A 22,963-nucleotide genomic window follows, 5' to 3' on the forward strand; every position below is an offset into this window, starting at 1 on the left:
CTGAAAAAGTGATGCTATGGCATTTTATATTATCTGCTACAGGTAGTCTGAAAAAATCTAAGTTCAGATATTGAGATGCTTCAGGGAAGAGAATAAAAAAATGAAAATATGTGTGCTATGGTTACTACAGAGAGGTGGGTTACTATCTACTTGCTTTCTTTTAAAAAAGAATTTGTGAGATATGGAGCTCAAGATCAGGAAAAAAATCCTCTGGTATAAACCCAGGAAACATTATGTTGTGCAAATTCATGCAAATGGAATATGGGTTTACAGTCCTTATGATTATCAAAGATTTCTTTCTCTTGATAGCTATGACAACAATGCATAGCAGTTCAGGATGAAAGGAAAATTACTGCAAAGTACATTAAGAGAATGCCTAGTGTTACTTTAATGCTCCCAATGCTTCTACATTTATTTAATACTTGGGGGAAAGCACAGTTTGAACTGACATTTCTTGAAAGAATAAACAGCTGTGAAAGTATAAAAGCATAGTGCTTTTGTTATTTGGGTTATTTGAAATGTTTTTGCCTCAAGCTTCCTTTAATATTTTTGGGTGCTTCTGCATATGAGCAGAAAGGGGGACAGAAGAGGTGTGAAAGAATCATAACTTGGTGAAGAAATTATGTGACTTTTCCTCTCTAGTCATATTTGTATTAGTATGTGGAAGAAGAAGGACTTCTTCTTTAAGAATATCTGGATAAAATCCTTTCTCAGTGCAAAAAGACATAATGAAGAGTAAGTCATAAACAAAACATATAGACCAGTCATAAAAATAAAACTTGGTCGCCCACACTGATTGATGAAGGTAAGTGAGATTGTAAGAACATTTATTTCAGCATGGTTATCTGTCAGCAGGCCTTGTCAACTGGAAAGGAAACAAAAGGAAAAGAGGGAAACCAGAAAAAAAAAACATCTAAGGAAACACACACCTGAGCAAATAAATGTGAAGAAAATGAGAGGAAACAAACCTCAGCAGGTTTAATTACACTAATTGATGGACTAGCAAGAAAACACAGTTACCATTTCCAGGAAGGTTAACCTGGATTTTGCAACACGTAAGATTGTAAACCCAGACAAACACCACTTTCAGTGCCTCACAACCCTCACAGTAAAGAATTTCTTCCTAATAGCTAATCTAAATCTACCCTCTTCCTGTTTTCACTTGTCCTACCACTATGGGCCTTGACAAAATGTCCATTCTATCTTTCATATAAGCCCCCTTGATATATGGAGTATTTTATTCTGTTCTATTAATTTTATTCTATTCTCCTGTGATGGGTGGGACTTAATTTCAACAGTCCCTGCTTTGAGATTCCAGGACTCAAAAGATATGAGAAGAGAAATTTCCTGTATAAAACCAAGGCAAAAAGGAGGTTTTGGATACACTATTTTTCTACATGTCTGCTGTCGTCAGATCAACTGTTTCATTTTCCATGTTTATATGTTATCTCAAACAATTTGTTCTCAGTTTATTGTGTTTGGCCTCTTCTTACAGAAAATACAGTAATGGAAAACAATATTCCCCCCTCTGACCCAAATCTAGAATGTGATAGAATTTGGGAACACTTACAGTAGTGGTAATCATTTTTCTGCTTATGGCCTTGTCGTTGACTCACAGCTCTCATGGGTAACAATCACGGAAAAGCTAGATGACAGCTAAGTTGTCCTGAGTAGTACTTTAGCCCTATTTTGTTTAACAATGTATGTTCAGAAAATAGAAAAATCATGTAGCAAAGAAGTTCAGGATGAATATCCTGGAAGTGCCAAATCAGACTAAACACTTTGTTTCAAAGTGAAACTATTTTTGTTTTTTTTGCTGTCTTACCTTTCTCTAGGCAACTTGAGTTTCTGCACATTAATGTAAAATGTTTCCACTCTTTTTTTTTAAAAAAATAAGAATCAATACAATATATTGCAGTGCAATCTGCTTATGGAGTCTGAGATTACCACAGTTCTTTCACACCTTCAAGCCCTTTTTATCTTAATGCACAGTCTTGAAATAAGAATGATGATATAGCATCCACAAGAGTTTCCATGAAAAAAGAAAAGAATAATATGATTTATGTAAACTAAAACTGTTCTACTTTTACCAAGTAAATTATGCAAAGAACATGCATAAAAGTAAATAGAAGTTTTATAAATCAAACCTTAAGTGCCTAAATGCATTCCCATTTCAAATAGTATTTTAAAGAGCTGAAGCGGAAACATTATCTTTTGCATTATAATTCAAACACTGAAACTTGTAAACTTTTTATTATAGTTCTTTTTCAAAATGCCTATGCTTAATGGACAAAAGGTTTTTATATTTTTTGCAGCTTTTTCTATCAGACAGGTACAAACCATGAATGTAAAGTTGCTCCTGTAGGTACTTTACTTGTAGGCAATGTCAGTAAGATATATAAAATCCACCACTTTTGTAATTACTTCCAACTTAATTTTCGGTACCATATCACATAAACCTTTCACAGCCTTGGTGTTTAACTTCCGTGAAATCAGCAAATAAGACCCCTCTAAAAGCAAAACAAGCTGTGGATACAAATTCCAGATTGTATGTTCCATTGATGTGATAATGCAGAAAACACAGAGATGTGAGATGCTCACTAATGATTTAGTCTGGGATCCAGGTTTCAAGATGCTGCCTGTTGTCTTCCATCTTGAAAATCAATGTCATCAATTTCAGCTGTCTCCTTTGCACAGAGAAAATAATTAATAACACTGAAGAGAGTGAAATATTTTTAATATACAAATTATTTGCATTTAAATATCTGTCCACATATTTATTTTTACCAGGACATTCCCAGGAACTTGTATGAATGAATTACTTACATGAAAAAAAAAAAAAAAAAAAGATAATATGGACATACAGTTGACTGTAGTGAGAAGACATTTGGAAAACTTTTTCAAAATGCCACATTACGGATGGAAAATGGTTTCCATGATGCTTGTTTTCTCCTTCTTGAATTCTACAGAAATCTTTTATTTTCAGTTCAGGACCAAAGTCTGATGTTTCACCCTCGCTGTTTCAGGAGAATGTGCTTTCCAGCTACTTTGTGTCATTGTTACAGTATTGGTCCATGTGTGCCAATATCATGGTTCTCAGGGGATCAAAACCCCAAACGAGTTAGCAGCTCACAAACTGTTAATTCCCCTAAAGGTGACCCAATCTGCCAAACAAAATGACCACCTGATTGTACTAACTCCAGTATAAATATTTCATTTCGGTATTAAGGCAGATTTGAGAAAACCCAGAAGTAAATCCTCTGGAATCTAAAACATTTACAAAATGAAGACTCACATTCCAGCATATTGCAGCAGTGACCTAGTTCACATGCATTTTCATAGCAACAGCAGACATATCTCCAGTCTTTGCTTAAAAGACATCAGTCATAATTACTATCTGAAAAAAGGATCAGCTAAAGTGGATGAAAGCATTTTAAGACCATCAGCAGTGAGAGCATAGAGCTCTATGACAAACATCATTTGCAGATTTTTCAGCTGCTAAGCCACAAACAGTATTTCTTGCTTTTAGAAAACATTTGGTTTGGGTTTTATGCATCAGTGACTGATTCACTTGCCTTGACTGTTTTTCATTAACTGAGAGAAGAATAAGCAAGAAAACATAAGCAATATCCTAGAAAACTCATCATACTTCAGGATATTCAATAAGATAAAAATAAAAAGAAAGAATAAAACTTGGCAGCCCTGACTAACTGAAGTAGACTGTTGAATGCTGTCTTCATTGCAATGCTCTGTCATAGAGTGCTAGACTCTGAATTGATAAAGTTTGAAGATAAGAAATCTTTGTAACTGATCTGGAAAGCTTGGTTATTTAAAAAAAAAACAAACAAAATCATTATGTAGTTTACAGATCTTCAAATGTTTTTTTTAGGAAGCAAAAGAACTGCAAAACAAGTTTATTAGATAAGTTATTAGATAAGATAGAGTTGCAAACAATTGGATCTACAAAACAACTGATGTCTGGAATTATTATTTACAAAGAGTATTACTCCTAGAAAGATTTAAGGCACAATATTATGCACTGATATGTGTCTAAATATAATACTTAAAAAACAGATGTACTCAAAAAATTCTGTCTGGTGAGGATACCTCCATTTTATTCTGCATGCAGAGGGCACTTGGTCTGTTCAGCCTGGAGGAGACTGAGGGGAGATCTCTGCAGTCTGCAGCTTCCTTGTGAGGGGAAGAGGAGGGGCAGGCACTGATCTCTTCTCTGTGGTGACCAGAGACAGGACCCGAGGGAATGGCCTGAAGTTGAGTCAGGGGAGGTTTGGGTTTGATACCAGGAAAAGGTTCTTCACCAGAAGGTGTTTGGGCACAGGAACAGGCTCCCCAGGGAAGTGGTCACTGCACCAGCCCGACAGAGTTCAAGAAGTGTTTGGACAACAGTCTCTGGCACATGGTGTGACTTAAGGATGGAGCTATGCAGGGCCAGTTGTGGTTGTTGGGCTTGATGATCCCTGAGGGTCCCTTCCAGCTGTGATTCTGCAATTCTGTGATAGCAGAAGGTTAGTGGTAGCACAAGGGAGAATGACTTTAAAGTGTGAAAGGAGGTAGGTTCAGATTAGATATTAGGAAGAAATTCTTTACTCTGAAGGTGTTAAGGCACTGTAACAGATTTCCCAGAGAAGCTGTGGATGCCCCATCCCTGGAAGTATTTAAGGTCAGGTCAGATGGGGCTTTGAGCAACCTTGTCCAGTGTAAGGTGTCCCTGACAATGGCAGGAGGGTTGGAACTAGATGATGTCTAATGTCCCTTCAAACCCAACCATTTTATGTTTCTGTGATATGACTGCAACAAATCCTTAATGTACTCTATTTTCAAAATGCACAATAACTCAACTGAATGTTTTTTACTTCTATTCAATTAATCACAGAGTATTTCAAGTCAGAACATAACCATAAGGATCACAGAGTCTAACTCCCATGATTTATTTAAATTTATCTCAGAAAATATTTTATTTAAATTTAGTAAGGTACCTGTGATGCTGTGAAAGTAAAACTTGAATTTCATTCCTTTTCCTTCAAGTTTCAACAAATTTTAAACATATTTTAGATCTATACCTCCTAAAAATACTCTGTTTAGTTTGGTCACAAATAATGCAGGAATAATTTTATATGGTAGTTTACTTAAATGATATTTGTAAAGCATGTTTCTCTTTGTGTTTTTGGTCTGATAAAAAGTTCATTTAAAACATTCAGAGAATCCACTGGTTTTCCATTTGGACAGTTTTTCTTTGTCTCTTCTGTTTCTAGTATATTTTACTCTACACTCTTATGTAAATCTTTACCCCAGGGAAAAGTATGGATATGTATTATGGTCACATATTTAGAAGTCTATGTGAAATAACAGGAAATAAAGGTTCTGGGCTGCAAGTTTCACTGTATGTCTGTGTGATAAGGCAGAATGCGCACCTGAAGGATGGTTTATAGGCTATAGGTTTATTTAAGGAGAAGCTGTATGGAAGAGCTGGGTGGAAGAGAGGGAGGAAGTTCAGATGAAGTGTCAGTTTCACTGACTTCATATGCAGCCTCTCCTTCCTTATTAGATTATTTTCTCATAACTCCAATCCAACAATTGAATAACTAGAACAGAGTTTTAGAGACTTAGTGTCACAGTTTTCAGAAAAAAAATATTAAGATCATTATAACAGCATTTCTGTCCCAGTACATTTTTATCATTCTAATACATAAAAATAGTTATTTAGGCTTTTAGTTTTGACAGTACTGGGTCAAGTTTTGCCATGTCTATATGCACATTATATATAGATATGAATTTCTTATATTTGTAGTATAACATGGTACAAAGTCAATTTTGAAGTACTCAAACTGCTGTAAAAACTACTTTATTTCACTATAATGGGATATTCTTAACCAACGTATTTTAAAAAATATATTTTATTAAAAAAAAAACATATTTCATTGGCTCCAAAATATATTGCTTTGGAATTTTACCATGAAAGGAATAAAATAAAATAAAAGGTCAGTTTTAGACTAAGGAAAAAAGAAATTATTAAATCTCCTGTGGAATGAGTATCTCAGTATTTAAACATCCTTTGCACATAATATAAAACTCTGTACATTTTAAGGAACTTTGACCAAAATATACAGCAAAGATCTTTATCCTGAATGCTAACCCAGTGACTTAGAGTAAGCTACTGGCAACGGTGTTTGGCAGGATAAAGTACTTAAAGGATTGGCTTTTCTGTTGAGATTGCCACAAGGCAATCTTGAATTGAAAATACTTTATTTAATTCTGCTAGCTATGATTTTCTTACCAATATTTCTGTTCAACTTTTACATTCACTGACATATTTTATCCATGATAATTTCACTTTTTTTAGCAGATCTGATTTTAATGAGGTAATGACACGTTTAAGACTTAATTAAAAATTAATGGAGATTCAGTTTCCCAATATCAGAGTACTACACATTACCAGACCTTATACAACCAGCTCTGAAACAAAGAAAAATTTTAGAAGTGTTCTTTCTCACATTTGTGGCACATCAGGTCAAGATACAATCATATGCTAAGATTTTTCTCTATTTCTCACACTTTCATTTCAATGGAGGAATAGTCTTTAATTTGTGAGCCAAAAAGGAGTATAGTAGGCAAGGATAGGAGAAAAAAGACAGTGGAATTCAGAAGATATGACTGAATAAAGACTTACTTAAAATGCATAAGTCTTGCAGTCACTAACCAAAACACAGAGTTAATCTCAGTTAATGAGTGAAGATAGTTCAAATCCCATAGTAAAAAAAATGTATATAAATGGAAACTCTTTAAGTAGAAATATCATTCCAGGCAGAAATTTATGCAAGGGGCACCTGCTTCATTATCTGTAGTAATAATTTAATAATTTAGAAGAGAAAACACTAAATTATCAGAAGTTCTTACTGAATGTACCATAAGTTTGCCACTCAAATATTTGGCCCACTTTGCTTATGAGAGCAAATGGAATGGAAATTTAATTTATTTAGCCTGAAGTTATATAAAAAAATTCTAATTCAAAAAATCCATTCTGCCAATGGATATTTGTACTGTCAGGAAATTCATCCATTATTATAAACACCACAGATAGAAACTACTGTGATTAAGATGGCAAAATCTTTCTATTAGAATATTCTGTTTTAGTTACTCTCAGTTCTAGTTAAAAAGTAACTGAATGTCCATTCAGCCTCCTAAGGATGCAGCAGTTATGGAAAGAAAAAACATGATATAGAAGGTATTGAAGAAGGAAAAGGAAGGAAAGGGAACTTAAGAACCTGGAAGTGGGAAATGTGAGACAGAGAAACTGCAGTCAATTAAAGAAAATGAGTACATGGAGACTAAAATGGCGGTAGAAAGATGCTACTATCCTTTTTGATCAAAAAGATGCTTTCAGTAAGTAAGGAAACTGGAAATGGGATCAGTAGCCTTATCAATAGTAGGAGAGAGATCAGAAACCAGATGCAGGGCTGAGATATGACTGATACAAAGGCTGAGAAAAAGATTGATCAGTGTGAAGAAGAGGAGAGTGATCAGTTCTGGCTCTGCAAAGCAGTTGGGAAAAGCAGCTCCTGTTGAGCTCACATAGAGTTCCCCACATTATTGGATATTTTACATTAATCTCTCATGTCTTAGTTTTCCATTTATAAAAAGGAGCTAGTAATAACTACTCAGTTCACAGGAACACTGTAAAAATAAATGTATTAATGTTCATGAAGCACTTAGATGCTGCAATAATGAGCACCATAAAAAGCTTCTGAGGAAATTAATTTTGTACTCAGAGTAGGTTTTGAATAGTCTGAATTAATGAAGGCAGGGGGCTGTGCACTGAAAAATAGAAATTAGAACACTGTTCAGTAAGTGTGCAGTAATTCTTCTGTGACATGAAAGAGTCTAGTAGGACTAACTTTAAAAAAAAATAAAAAAAAAAGGCAAAAAAAGAAGAAAAAAAAGAAAATTAAAAAAAAAGATTGTGTGACAATTCTATATTTCAGGACTCCAGCATTCAAGGCAAAATTCAGACTGCATAGACAATGATAAATCCCTCATCCTGTAGCTTGGATATTTGACCTTGCAACTCTAATAGAATTTACCATAAGATTTAATGTATAGATAGACACACAGTATATAAATTCCTGACTTAATACATTTTGTTTTATTTTGTGTGGTAGGTATGTGGGTGGGCTCAGGATTTACATATTTATAGAATCCTGAGGACATTTTTGCATATTTCCATGCTTGATGAGATATAGGGCTGAAACCTAATTAAAAGGCTTTTATTGTTTAGCTCTGTGTGTGTGTGTTTTTATATGGAGACAGGTTACAGTACTTTTTATAGAAAGGATTTGCTTCTTTTTTATATATATATATATCATGTCCTATGAAAACAGCTTCTAACATATGGCATTTATGTCATTTATTCTCAAAATAATTACAAGAAATGATAAATAAATCAACAGTTCTATTACTATGTTCATGGTTTTGAATGCAAGACATTACAAATAAAATATATAATTATTCAGTTGAGAATACAGCTTCCATGTTGACAAAACTTCCCATCTTGGCAGCTTCAGGTGATTTAATTAACAGTTGTGCTGTGAACACTTGTGAAAATATCAAGAAAGACAAAAGACAAGTTGGCCTTCAGTTTAGTCACTGAAGTAGTAAATTTCGTGAATAGAACTCATGGATGTTGGAACCAGTTTGTTTTAAGTCTGGATTTACTTCTAAATTCTTGCCTTCTACCATTCCCGAAGTAAATGCCTAATTTTATGTTACTGGTATCTCATGCATTTTATGGAAACTGATTTATAAACTGCTCTGTTCTAACAGATAACCAAACAAAGTGACCATTGAAGTTGGAGTCACGTATAGTTTAATTCTATCCTACTATCTTTTCTTTTTAATTTTTTGTAATCTAACTAAAAAACTTTTCTGTATTATTTTTCATTTTTTTTGCCAGGTAAACTTGACTTCTCCTAATTCTCATTTCATCCGTGTGTTTCACAGCTCTCCATATGTTTTCTTTGAAGATCAATCTCCTTTATTCATTGTAGGTTTCTACTCATAATCACACTTATAACATTAACATTTCTTCAGTGTTATTAACTCAGACAGAACTCAATTCTTTCCTAGCAATTTTCCTCCCTGTATTCCAAAGTATCATCAAAAGTGACTCCACTGCTTTTATAAAGAGTGCAGTTCCTAAGTCAGCTTAAATGCCCTGTCCACTTCTCTCTTCTTCCCTCCCAGGCTTGTGCTGCTCTTTCCTTTGTACTGTCACAAGTACCTGTGCCCCTGCATTTATAAACAGAAGAATAACCAGTCAGACCACTTTACTTTTCAATGAGACCAGGAGCCTGATCTGTTTCTCAGGAAAGCCATAATACATCTGTGTCAGGATAAAGGAGAGAGAAAAATGAGGGCAGGAATGTCATGGTAGCACTACAGATACCTTACAAGAAATTTCAAATACATCTTTTCATTTGAAAGAAGTTACAGTAGTGCTCACCACAATATGGCACACCTGTAAGGGTGTAAGTAGAAAGATGACACAATAATTTCCAAAAATCAGTCTGAGTTACAACTTGTGGGGAAATTTAGAAAATGTTGTCTGATCCTGGCAAAAAATTCTCCTTCAACCTTTAAAAATTTGTTCCTGTTTGGTAATGCTAATGTTAATTACTGTCATCTATATTTAAATGCCAAGTCTAATGATTCATTAGCATGATAGATTAGATTGTGAAAGATAGGTGAGTTAGGTTATGGGCAGGTTAAACAACAGCCTTCCAGGCCTGCAGAGAAATGCACAATGCTAAAATGAGAAGTCAGTAGATGTACTATGCATCTTTAAATGATTGCTGTAATTACATTTCAAACTGTGTCGCTCTACATGACTGACTTCTATTAATTCTTCCAAAGAACAAGAAATATAAAATGTATTGTGTAAAGTACATTTCCAGAGTAAAAGACTAAGCAGAATTTAAACCTCAGAATACCATTTTTGGCATCAAAACTTATGTGGCAATAAATGAACTTGAAAAGATTAATAAATCTCATTTCCATTTAAATACTTGGAAATAGACATAACTTTTTTTGGTGTTTGATGGGTATGAGGATCAATGAGACTGAAGTTATTCCTATGTTTAATTCAAATGGAATGAGATAATGTTGCTCAATGGAGTACATCCAGAACTGATACCCCTTTCTGAAGCTAATAACAATAAGTATCAAATCTGCACTGTATTGATGCATAATCCATAATAAGGGATCTGACCTCAACTTTTCTCATTCATTGCCTTCTTCCTACTACTATTGTGTAAAAGAATAAATATTAATTTTAATTAGGAATAAAAGATTCGCTGCCTTAGATCTTGCTGAGTTTTGTTTCTCAGTGTTGTCAAAATGTCCCTCTTAGACTGAGGTAGTACATGATTTCACCACAGAGAATTCATGCGGATGAAGTTAAAGAGTGAGTGAGTTGTCTGTAAGAACAAAGAGAAACTAACTTTGGGAAAACAAAGAAAGTCTTACATCTTTTCCTTTTCAGAGAAAGATTTTGTCTATACTAGCGCAATACAGTGAAAGGTAACTAATCTCCTGCGCTGGATTTTCATCACAGAGAGTGTCTCTCTGTTGGAAGGTACCTGGGATTCTTTGATGAGACCACAGCCTTCTTCTCCAAGACAGTTCTTGTCACATTTTGGGTGTTGGCAGAATTTACTAGGGACAGTTCTCAACAAAGAGTTTATAAGTACTCTGTGTAATGGAAGGTAGAACAATTTAGAATTATGGATGAGAACCTTTACATATGATTTGCTCTCAGTGCTAGGGAATGCTTACTTTACTAGCACAAAGAGCCCCTTTTGGAACTGACAGGATTCTGTTTGAGACAACAGAAAATGAAAGCATTTCCCCACACTCTTGTTTTCATGAAAAGCACCTGCTTTTGTAGATAGGAAAGCATTGGGTTTCCTTTTCTCATTAAAGTGATCTAATGCAGAGGCAAGCCAAGGTAGTTGGTCTTTAAATGCTGATGCAGCAATGGAGAAATGGAAATTGACTGCAATTTTCAGCCAGCTGCAGAAGCAGAACTGAAGGGACAGAAACACAGAGAAAGTCTACTGGAGCTGATCTTACACTATTACAGACAAGCCACTATTGATAGGGTCAGGAGACCACTTCTAAAGACATACTTTGGAAGGGGAGCTCCTGCAAACAAATTTGTTTTTTTCCATAGCTTTCACTGAATACCACTCCTGAATACAGCTGAAGTCACAGAGGGTTTACTGTTTGGCAATATTCAGTGATTTGTTTGAAAATTTGAACAACAGATAAAATTCATTCATTCTGCCATTCTTTCAGAAAGAGTGGGTGCTGTCGTCACAGTTTTGGGTGACCTGCTTATTTTATTGATTTCCCCATACTTGCTTTCAGACCTGGATTCACCTTTGTAAAGTGAGGTTGAAGGCAATTTTTCATTGAAGATTCACCATAGCCACAACAGAGAACCAGAATGTATCTTTTCCAATTGGAGAGCTTTGAGAAATGCTGCTTACAATGACTTGTAATGAGTTCTGCTATTTTTAATTCATAAAGTTTATTATTCTAAGGTATTTATTCACTTTTAGAAGAAAGAATCAAGAAATGAATGACAGAAGGCTTAATTAAACCTATTATATATCTGTCATGATGGCACTGGCAACAAATCCATACAGATTGTTTTAAATCTTGATTCAGGAAGCCTCATGTTTAACAACAACAAAGAGTTTAAGCATGTGCTGAATTTTAAGAAGGTACATCAACCCATCAAATTCAAAAGGATTATGCAGATACTTTAAGATGAAATGTTTTTTAAAACTAGAGCTAAAGTTCTCAGGATTTTGCACAACTAAACTTAGTAATATAGGTTGAATATTTCTATAAAAAACAACGTTAGTATCACCACAGCTAAAATTCAAATAATTTAATTTTCCAGACTTCTGATATAATTGAAAACTTAATTTTTCAACATTTTTTACTCACATTGCAACACTCTTCACACAGCTGTGATGCTTTCAGAGGAAAGGAGTCACAAACTTAAAAGTTTATTACAAAATGATCAGGGATACTTTTGAAAATGAAAGTATAACTACTTGTATTTTGATTTATTTTCTCACTTCAGTTATCGCCTTTCATTTATAGTACCTAAAACTGTTTAGATTTATATGATTTAGAACAAAATGTTGCTATTGTAATGCCATTTTGTAATTCTGTATCTTCTGAAATGGTGAATTCTGAATGAACATAAAAAACAAACCTTTTCTCAAGTCTAGAGAGTTTAAATAAATCAACTCTTCACAAATTAATGCTAGGAAATTATGAACTATACCCAACAAGGTGTCCAGGTAGCATGATGGCAAGAAAGAAACATAGATGATAAAACTAATTTCTTAGTCGGTGAAGTCAATTAAAAGGCTGAGAAAAGTGTGCTGTGATAGAATGGGCACTGTGCAGGCTCCTAGGAAACTATCAATTCATATGTCTGCATCATGGATAACTTCTTATTCTGTACATCACTGGTCAGTCATCACAGATCATCCATTGGAAAAGGACATTTAAATTGTCTCTTATCAATACCCTTCTTTGTAGATTAAAGGAAAAAAAGATTTAGTACAAGAAAAAAGGAAATGATGCAAAGAATACAGTGACAATTAGATTAATAAAATTGCAGTGAGGAATTCCATAAATGACAGGTGAGAAATTGTTTTCCCCTACCACTTATTTAGGTTTTTAGCCCAGGCTGTAAATATCACTGAGATTCACTGAGATGGCAGGCTTGTGAAAGGTTAAATAATCCACAGATAAAAGAAAGCAATTTTGTTTTGTGACCTAATGGAATACAGAGATTGTAAGAGTGGCAAAGGTAAGCACAAAAAACATCTGCTGTTGTAGCCAAAGTTATTAGGACACTGTTCCAGTGAGAAGTTGTGGAACCACATACAAAAATATGCAGTTGTTTTGCACTAAGGCAGGTAGACTTAGTCAAGCTGAAATATACGTACTTTTTTCAATTTTTCATCATACTTTGTTTGTATTGAAGAAATATATTTCTAATTGCATTTACAGCATGAGATAGTTTTCTTTTTTGGTTTTTTTGCTTGCTTTCTTAAAATAACATAAGCCAGCATGACCTTGAGCACGAGACATCATAGGAAATGCAAAGAAAAAAAAAGAACTTCTATTGAATTTAAATCTTTATAAGTATTTGCTGAGGTAGTTTAAAATTTTGAACAGACCTTTCACTGCACATAACTTGTCTTCCAACTTTGCTTCATAAAAATGACCAGTAATAAAGTGGTCTATTTAAAGTATTATATCTCTAAACACATACAGTGTTTGCCTTATCTCTTTCTCTTTCAAATCCAAAGACATAAGTATCTGAAAGGATTTCCTGTTTTAACTGTGCACACACATGCAAATGATACAGTACATAAACATTTATACTTGCAATGCATCACCAATGGTGAATTACACGATAATAACCATAGCAACAGGACTTTTGGCCCCGGAACTGGGAGAGAATTAAGAGTCAGTGTGATAAACATGCTCTCCTATTTTGGGTTTCATGATAATTTTGCATAGGCACCTTAGAGTACACACTTTGTCTGTAAGATAGGCCTTGCTTAATGGTCCCTGTTCCATTTTGAGCTGCATGCCATTTCTCTTTTCAATTAGAAGAACAGCTTCCAAGTTGCAAAGATGTAACTATTTGCCACAGAGGTACAACCCATACATTCAAACAATTCCATGAACTGAAGTTTGGGTTTTTTTCTTGTGAAAGTGGTAAGTGTCTAAGCTTTTGGAATCCATAGTTTTCAGCGATAAAAGGGAAAATGAACGACATGCTGTGTAGCTCTGTATCTCATAGTCAGAAATGGCTTGGTTTATCCTTGGGATTATAGATTATCCTTCAAGCCATTAGAGTCCAGTAAAACTGCAGAGCACCAATTACTTTAATTACTTTAAGGTTAGGATATTTCCTTAAAAAATCTATTCCAATGCTTTACTTTCTGTCTTATTGAAATCAACTGGACACATGTAGGCCAGCTGTTAACAAGAAATACTATACTATAAAGGTGATGAGGCACTGGAAGGGGTGGCCCTTGGATCTGATTTACAACAACATTTCAGTGATACAAGCTTCTGATATGTTAATATGAGTTTACAGTGTGGTGATATCATTAAACTTTAATTAATTTGAACAATATTAAAATCTGAGGTGCTGCATAATGCAAATATTATTTCAACATGAACATCAGCCATTTAAGATCAGGGAATTGAAGAAGCATTAGAACAAGAGTGGAAGAGAGAGTATCATACTACATAGAAATTGAGCTACAAATACACATTGAACTTGAACTTGCTCTTGTAAACAAGTTTCTCACAAGCTTAAAGAATTTTAATCACATATTACTCTATCTTTTTAAAAATATTTTTATGTTCTTATAACAGTTTTTTTCTCTCTTGTAAGTCCTGCAGCATTATTTACTACATCTCAACTCCTCCAAATAGTATTCCATGATTAAATTTTCCTAAGAAACTTTCATTAAAATTTCTAAATACTTTAATGAACAGAAATCACATTACAGACATTTCAATGTAATAATTTTGATACATTTAAAAGTAGGTGTGTAAGACAGTACAAACTTAAAAATCCAATGAAAATAAACCCACTAAACCAAATCTCTTCTTTATTTTTTTTTAGCTAAATTTGTTTTGTTGGAGGAGGCAGTATTGTAAGTACATGGGGGCCTGAATGAACTGTCGATGTAGCTCTTGAAATTCATAGTTCTTCTGTTGTTTGAGCTCCAGCTCTCATTTTCCCTGTGTTTTTCTTTTTTTTTTATTTTTCAATTGGAGGTTAAATAGTCACGACATAGCCTTACTCTTGAGATGGGAAGAGAAATCTAAGGTTCAGACCCACAGAACCATATATTTTTACCAGTGGTTGGGTTCTCTAATCAAGAGATTTGTTGTAAGATAATTTTCTTGTCTAAAAGATAAAAAGAAGTGGAATTTTATCAGAAGCTACATTTAAGACTGAAGTCTAGTAATACCATGATACTCTTGTGGTATTTAGATTTTTAAACATGTTGCCCTGGCAGGAGAAAGCTTTGACAAATGTCATTACTCTTCCCAGCTCAGAAGTAAGTGGAAAGTGCCATGATCTCCTAACAAGCACCTTAATGGAATACACAGCAGATAAGCAATAGATTTAAGAGGTCTGACTTGACCAGGGAGGGGTGGATTAAGGGAGGATCAGACCTCACACCAAATCTGCTGAGGTCTTGACAGCACCAGATGTATTAGTAGACATGCAGATGGCAACTTCTCCTTAAAACCACTGTTCCAGCTGCAGCTATAATGAAGATCTTCATGTTTCACAGTAATGTCTTATTTCCAGCGGGATCTGAGAAACTAGGATGGAGTTCTTTTTGCACTCCTCCTCCTAAAAAACACTCCTGGTAGGAGTGTTTATCTAGATAAAGTAATAAAATTATGTTGGATTCCTCCCTCTAAAGTGCTGAAGAGAAATTAGGGTTGAAGAGAAATCCTGGCCCTTTTTTTCTGCTAGTATGTTTGAAAGAGAGCATGCTATTGATAGATCATAGCATTTACTTGGGAACATGAACTCTTGATAACTTCTGAAAGTATATTGTAGTGAATGATTTCAAAAGTTAAGACATTTTTAGTTTCCATTAACAATTATAAAAACACCTTCAGCTCTATAATGTATGAAAGCACACTGGATCCATATGCAAAAACAAGGACATAAAACGTATATATTTATATACATATATACATTAAAAATATAGTTAGAGGTGCAGACTATCCAACAGATATATAGGCACTTTATCTTGTTCTATTACTAAGATTACAGCTCTTTCTTTCCTGCTCAGAGAGTGTGGCAAAATGATAGATGTTTCAGGAAACTAGCAATGAGTCAAATACATCATTGCAGAGTATTCAAATATGCCATTAAAGTACAGCATTTGGGATCATGTACTAGAGATGTTTTCTAGATGATTCTATTTTAAAAGTAACAAGTCTACAGAAAATCACTCTCTTCAAATACTATTTTATTTCTAATTCTGAGATTCTTGCCCAACAATGTTTGTATCACTTGTACAATGTATTCAAATTACAATTTAGTGTCTTATAAAGTCTGATTTATCAATATATTAAAAAATGTTACTCACATGCAAACTGAAGAACAGCCTCTCTGCTTAAAATACTGCCAAATATGTTGGTAGTTAAACATTGATACTGTCCAGAATCTTTCATTTCACTGGGGTTGCTGATGATCAAACTTCCTTCTATTAAACTGAAGCGATAATCACTTTCAATGTCGATTTCAGTTCCATTTCGAAGCCATCTTAGGGAAAACAAAACAGATAAAAAACCTACTTGAGCATTTAACAGCCAAGTGAAGATATGAAACTAAGGACACAGAATCAGACAGCTACAGTTGTAATAATGAAGACAACTATTCAAAGATACCATGTGCAGGAACCCATTACTCTGGCAGAACTTGAAAGCAAAAAGCACAATCAAAATTTGTTCTTCCACCTCTGAAGAGAAAGGATATTCTTTGTTTTGCCTATGCTGAATGAAAATAACAACTTCTTCTTTTTTCTGTTTCTTTCCCCCCCCAAAAAAAAACTAATGTTCACAAAGGCTTAAGACTTGACAACTGCATAGCAGATGCATCCTTTATGTCAGAAATAAAAATTTTACTGTGCTTATGATAATCAAAGTTTTAATTTATATTCTCTTATTAAAGCCTTAGGCCAAGCTGAGCATACAGGTAGCAGAGCTGAGTCTGCACTGCATGCAAGCAAGAAAACTTTTTCTATTCTTTCAGCATTTGATCTTCTCAGCCCAAGAATCAGAGATACCTCATTTAAATACATTTAAATTTAAATACAGTAGAAGGAAGGGCAAGACCTGTGAAAAGCAGGGTGGGTAGATAGATGCACATAGGTTGTTATGCAATATAGGATTTTGGCAACAGATAAAGACCAAATAATATCAGCTGAATCAGTATACACAAAATTTAAAGATTGGAACCAAAGACTGGAATTAACTGCTGGGTGGCCAATGGCAGCTCCTGGCAATTATTAGGTACATGGAAACCAAGATCAAATAAACAGTCCAAAGAGTCTTCTAAGTTAGGGAGGTGTTTGGGAGTGGAATAAGAAGTCTGAGCAGTAAAATCAAGGATGAGAGTAAAGATAAAATGGAAAAAGCCAGGCTCTAGGAAATGTAGAAAGTATCCCAACTGAGGCAAAGTTTTGAATATTTCCTGAATAAACACTTATTTTTATGGGGTTTCAGAAGTAACCTAAATGTCTCATAATTTTTCAGTTGTGCAAATAGTTTTACGGGTTGGGTTTCTCACCTGTCCCAGTGATTGTCTGCCAAAAAGCCTCAGCCTCTCATTCATCTCAAAAGACTGAAGCAATAAACCCTGAAATAGTCTATGAGAAAATATTTTGTGTGCTAGATTAATAGATTTCAGCAGTCAGGAATAACCTCCTATATGAGTGTGTATATTTGCAGTTGAATTAAAAATAACATCCACATATGAAGACTTTTAGATTTGCTTTTTTGTCAAAATGTAATTACATGAAATTGTAATAAGAATACAAGGAAGAGATAAGCAGTGTAAATGGATAGGCTACAATTATTATAATGCCCAGATATTTTTTCATTACTCTTTCACTGTTATTCTGCAACTTCAAAGCTGGCTTGGGAAATCTCCAGGAACTTGCAAGTTCTCTCAGGTATCAGTGAAGTCTGGAAGAACTTGGCAACATTTAAACTCCAGAGGCAACTTTACTAAAGCAAAATAATTATCAATTCACCCTATCTTGTTAATATTCATGGTGAATAGGGTGCAGAGAGCAGAATTCAGCTGTAGTAGCAGTGAATATCTCTTAATCCAAAGGTCAGAATTGTCAGAATTTGGATGAACTGTGAATCTGTTATTTGTCCCTTCTTTTCACAAGTGGACATTTGATTATAGAGTACCCCTGCTTCATTGAATGTAAGAAATTAAATTACATTGACAATTTATTTATATTTTAAAGGATAGCAAGGGAAGTTTAGTAGATTAACTACTTTTTGAAATAGATTCATACACAGAAGAGTTAAAAAGGAAAACAATTTTTAATTTGAAAAATTGATTAATTAGTTTATGTTTTGAGTAAAATCATGTGTTAACTTTTTATATATATATCCTTGTCTATATATGTGAAATAAAACATGCAAAATTAATTGAATTTGAATGGAAATTAAGATAGGGAAAATGCAAAAAATGCATGTTCTGGCATTTCCAAATGGAAACTGCCACAAAATTCTGTTAAATTTTGTAAAATTCTCTTTTTTCCTTTAGTTTCATTTTCAGTTAAGTTCAATGAAAATATATGTTTGAATTCTACCTCAAAACTTTGGATCTCGATAGCTACTCGCCTCCATATGTTGGGGTCCATCCTGAAGGATTGTATTCCCCTCATATAATCTATGTACATTATATGAAAAGAAACACAGAATTGGGTGACTTTTTTTCTAGGTACCCTGGCTGATCTGGAAGGATAGAAACCAAAATATAACATTTCCAAGATCACAGATTGTTAGGAAACCTCAGATGCATTTTTTCTTAAAGAAAAGTGACAGATAACATTTCAAAATACTATAATCTGTCTTAAGCAGACAAAAAATAATTTTTAGAAAACTTTTTAAATTGCCTTTTCTAACAGGAAATGATACTGAGAAAAACATTATTACCCAGCTTATGTGTGTCCTAAGTAAAAGAGTACATGCAGTGTTTCACAATCAGTGAAAGCTGAGTAGTTAAGAGGTATCTCAGGGAATTAAACACCTGCTTGTAGCTCTGTAACAATGCTGACCTGTGAGATCCCACAGGAAGTCTATAAATGTCTGGATTCCTCATCAAAGGATCACACTTATCTTCATTGTACTGGTCCTGACTTGTGATGTTAAAGTATATTTGCAGAAATGCTAAGCAAACAGAATCAGTTTATCTCAGGGAGTTATTCCCTAAAACTATGTCTCGAAATACCTTAATAACTGAAAGTTATGAAATTAAATATTATTATTTCAGGGTAGAGTTTGGACAAGGGGAAACAAAGCTCTTTGGAAGGAAGGAAATCTGAAATTATGTGAGCCTTCTCCATTATATTAAAAGAAAGTTGTGTTCAAAAAAACAAAAAACAAAATTGTGAACAGGTTACGAACACTCACAAATTGTACAGATTAAAGAAATGAATTTTAAAAAGGCAGAGATAACTTAATATAGACATTTTGAGTTCTTTAAATGTTTTTTTTTTTTTTTTAATGTAACTTTAAATAAATACATACTGTGCTTTGGTTTTGGCTGAAAATAATTCTTAGCAGCACAAGCCTCAGAGCACATGTAAATAAGGGTCCAGAGCAGCTGGCCAGGGTCTTTGGTAATGTAGTTGAGCAATAGCATACTCAAAAATTTGTATATCTTTAGATCTTTTGAGGCTACATTCCCTCTACATTTGTCCTGGAGAATAGTATCTTCCTCAGAGAGTAATTTTTACCTCTTTTCCCTCCCTTGAATGTTAGTGTGACTTGCAAGTGCTGTGCAGACAAGTGGCAGCAATAGAAGAAGTTAAACTGTGCTGTTTGAATTAGGTGTTTTAAGTTAAATCTCTCCTTCCATGAGCAACAGTCAGGAAAGCAGTCATTCTTCAAATATATCAATTAATATCAATTAATATCAATTAATGTCTGGAGAACTGAAGAAATGGATATCAAAAAACCATAAAACAGTCCAGTTTGAAAGGGATGTTAAAAGATCATTTGCTCCAGTGTTATATGGAAAATGGAGCCTAGATGAGGTAATCAAACATTTTGTTCATTTGCATCTTGAAAACCTTCATTGATTATTGAGGAGTATGAAACCTTGTCTCTTGCCTTCTCTATGTGGCTCCTTGTGGAAAAAGCATACCTATCCTCTTTGTAGTCACCCTTTAAAATATGCTGAAAGTCTGTGTTTGTTGACTGCATTCCACTGGGAAAATGCAAAAAATGGTTAAATGAAGAAAGAAAGGAGACAACATCAGTTCTCTGCAGACAAAATTTCTGCAGGAATAAAGAGGTTGTCTGGGAGACCTGAATATAGGACTCTCCTTTGGGAGAGAGTTTGTGCCTTTTCCCCATAGTCATAGGCTATGTTTAGTGGACCAACAGCACTTTTGCAATATATGGAACTAATACACTATTTATTTTTATTTTTTTTAAATCAATAAATCACCAGCAGGTATCAGAAATTACACAAGGAATGTCCTTAAAGAAGAATGCAAGAATGCAACATGGTTTTCATACCACAGAGTGAGGAATTCTTGCTATTGTAGTTTGGAGTATTTCTGGATATTCATTCCTAATCCCATGTTACATGTTTTACTCACGCCTGTGCTGTTTGGGGTGGGGGGTTGTATCATGCATCAGATCCATTTAATGAGTCCATATGTTACAAAGAGGCAGATTGAGTGTTGTTGTGGTAGGGATGGCTAAGGATAGTACTGCTTCTGAATTTCTTCAAGTTATAGAAATGCAAGAGTTGTGATTCAAATAACTCTAAGGAAAATTCAACCAGAATTCTGAGGAATTCACAAGTCAAATAAGGGTAAAAGGCAGAAGACAAAATGCAAAATTGATGATTGCCACCTATGACAAAACACAGTGAGAGACCTTGTGTTCCCTTTATATTTGAAGAATGACTGCAAGAAAATTTGAAGGGTTTGTGGAATAAATAACCAACCACATGTGCCCCCAGCCCTCTTACATCACTAGTAATTTGCATAAAATATGAGCAGAAACAGATCTAGCAAATGGGTAAGGTGACTGCAACATACTGTTACCACCTGTAAGGGTGCACCATCAATTAACTGCACTCTGAGGTCACAGGTGTGATCACAGGCCTGAATAATGGATAACTGTGGCATATAAGTCTGTATGGAAAAATAAGCAACAGGTGATGGTTGCAGAGGAATAAAATTGTAGATTTGTGAGTGAAAAACACCAGATTTGACTCAGCCATTGTATCTTGTAGTCCAAAGTCACTTCATGTAATGTACATATGCTTTGCTGCCTTCCCTATATATTGGGATAGTATTTTGTAGCTTGATAGATGTTTAGAAATAAACCCCAAAGAATTAAATATATTGTTTTTTCTTCAGTTGTCACAGACAAACTTCGATAAACTGGACAAAAGAATTCTCTCCAAATGGATAGAAATGATGCAGAGAGTACATAATTTGAAACTTAAAATATAGCTTTATCTTTAATCACTGCAACATCTGCTTCTTTCTTATTCATAATCACAAAAAGCATTCAATAGGAAAACCATTAGTGTCAGAGGGCTGTTTCTGTTGTTTCTCACCAAAATACATTGATTCTCAGAGCAGTACAGCAGGGGCTAATATTCTGAAAGCTAAAAAATATAAAATTCTGAAGCAGATACCTGTATGTGGGAGTAGGATTTCCACGTGCTTGACAATTCAGAGACACTTTCTTTTCCTCAGAATCAGTTGGAAAAATCATATCATCTGGCTCTTGTACAAACACTGGCCCATAATCAACACTCTCTGTGAAAAAAAAAGTGCTACAATTTAGGAAAGCTGAAAAAATGCAAATGTGTTATAGAATTTATATTGTGATTAAAGTATGTATGACTATATCTGTTTTCCACAGGTTCATGTTCCACTACTTCAGATGCTGCATTATAAAGCAACTATTAAAAGGAAAAAAAAAGATAAAAATAAATATAAGAAATATTACTAAGTGAAGAATAAAGCACATAGTATGATTTAAGTGTTTTTTATACCCAAGAATGGCTTTCTCATCAGACATATTTTAGCCTGCAGTCTAGTGAGAAGCTCAAGATACTTAAGAGGAATTAACTCTGCTTATAGAGAGGAAGGTAAACAAATTTTTTCCTACTGCTTGCAGCAGCTTATGTCACAGAAAAGTAATACACAGTTTTTCCCTTTATGTCAAGGAATTGCTAAGAAAATTACTTAGAAAATTAATGGCAAAAAACGGTGTCTGTTGTTAAATAATATATAGCTAAATCTGACATTTAATTTTCCTCCATTGTCTTCTTTAATTTTGGCATGTACTGTATCTTGATAAGAATTTACATTTCTGAACTAGTAAAGCTGGACAGACTCATAGAACATGTCTATGATCCCAGTCCATCCATATTATGAAGTGAGAAGTGTAAGCCTTCAGAAAAGAAAAAGGTCACGAGTAGAGTATTCCTGATCATGTTGGTCTGAATAACTAAAATTCTCACTGTGCACCAGAAGCCTGTAGAATTTTAATAATTTTAGACTTACTCCAGACTCTTGAATGATTTAAATGCATGGTGCTCTTCATCTTTAAAGCACCAGCCTAATAAATTTTGTGCAGAGAGACAGTGGCATTGTCCTACTTGCAATGGAACACATGGGAGCAGGGTTTTCTCCATAAGTTGTAGGGTTTCATATCTTCATGTGATAGACATCCTCCAGTTCTTACTGAGGACAGCACAACACATTCAGCAGTTGACAACATCCTGCTCTTGGTCCCACCAACAGCAGCTTGAAGTGAAAAAGATACACCTGAAGACACGGGGCTTGGTCATTGACTTGAAAATTATTTATTACATTATTTTACCAATTCCACACAACTTCCACCACATGTTATGGTTTCACAGTTTTGGGAACTGCAACCTTTATCATCCTAAGTTTTTAATTTATCATGCTAATAATAACCTTTATCATATTATCTAACAGCCTTAGGATATCTGGATAAACAGAAAAAGGTACATGGGGCTACAATGTACAGGGGGAAGGGGAAGGGGAAGGGGAAGGGGAAG

General features: G+C 34.4%; 1 protein-coding gene across 3 annotated transcripts in view; it reads right to left on the minus strand.

The window, feature by feature from the left end:
• The window catches only part of CNTN5 (contactin 5), a 602,350-nt gene that overhangs the window by 203,732 nt on the left and 375,655 nt on the right, over nt 1-22,963 (minus strand). For all 3 annotated transcript variants that reach the window (XM_015638959.3, XM_015638922.3, XM_015638933.3), the window contains exons 5-6: nt 21,566-21,689; nt 16,248-16,423 (exon numbers count right to left, since the gene is read on the minus strand). In XM_015638959.3, coding sequence (XP_015494445.1) covers nt 16,248-16,423; nt 21,566-21,689 — 300 coding nt within the window. The remainder of the gene's footprint in view (nt 1-16,247; nt 16,424-21,565; nt 21,690-22,963) is intronic.

This window comes from Parus major, chromosome 1 (assembly GCF_001522545.3).
Source record: "Parus major isolate Abel chromosome 1, Parus_major1.1, whole genome shotgun sequence".
NCBI classification, from domain to species: domain Eukaryota; kingdom Metazoa; phylum Chordata; class Aves; order Passeriformes; family Paridae; genus Parus; species Parus major.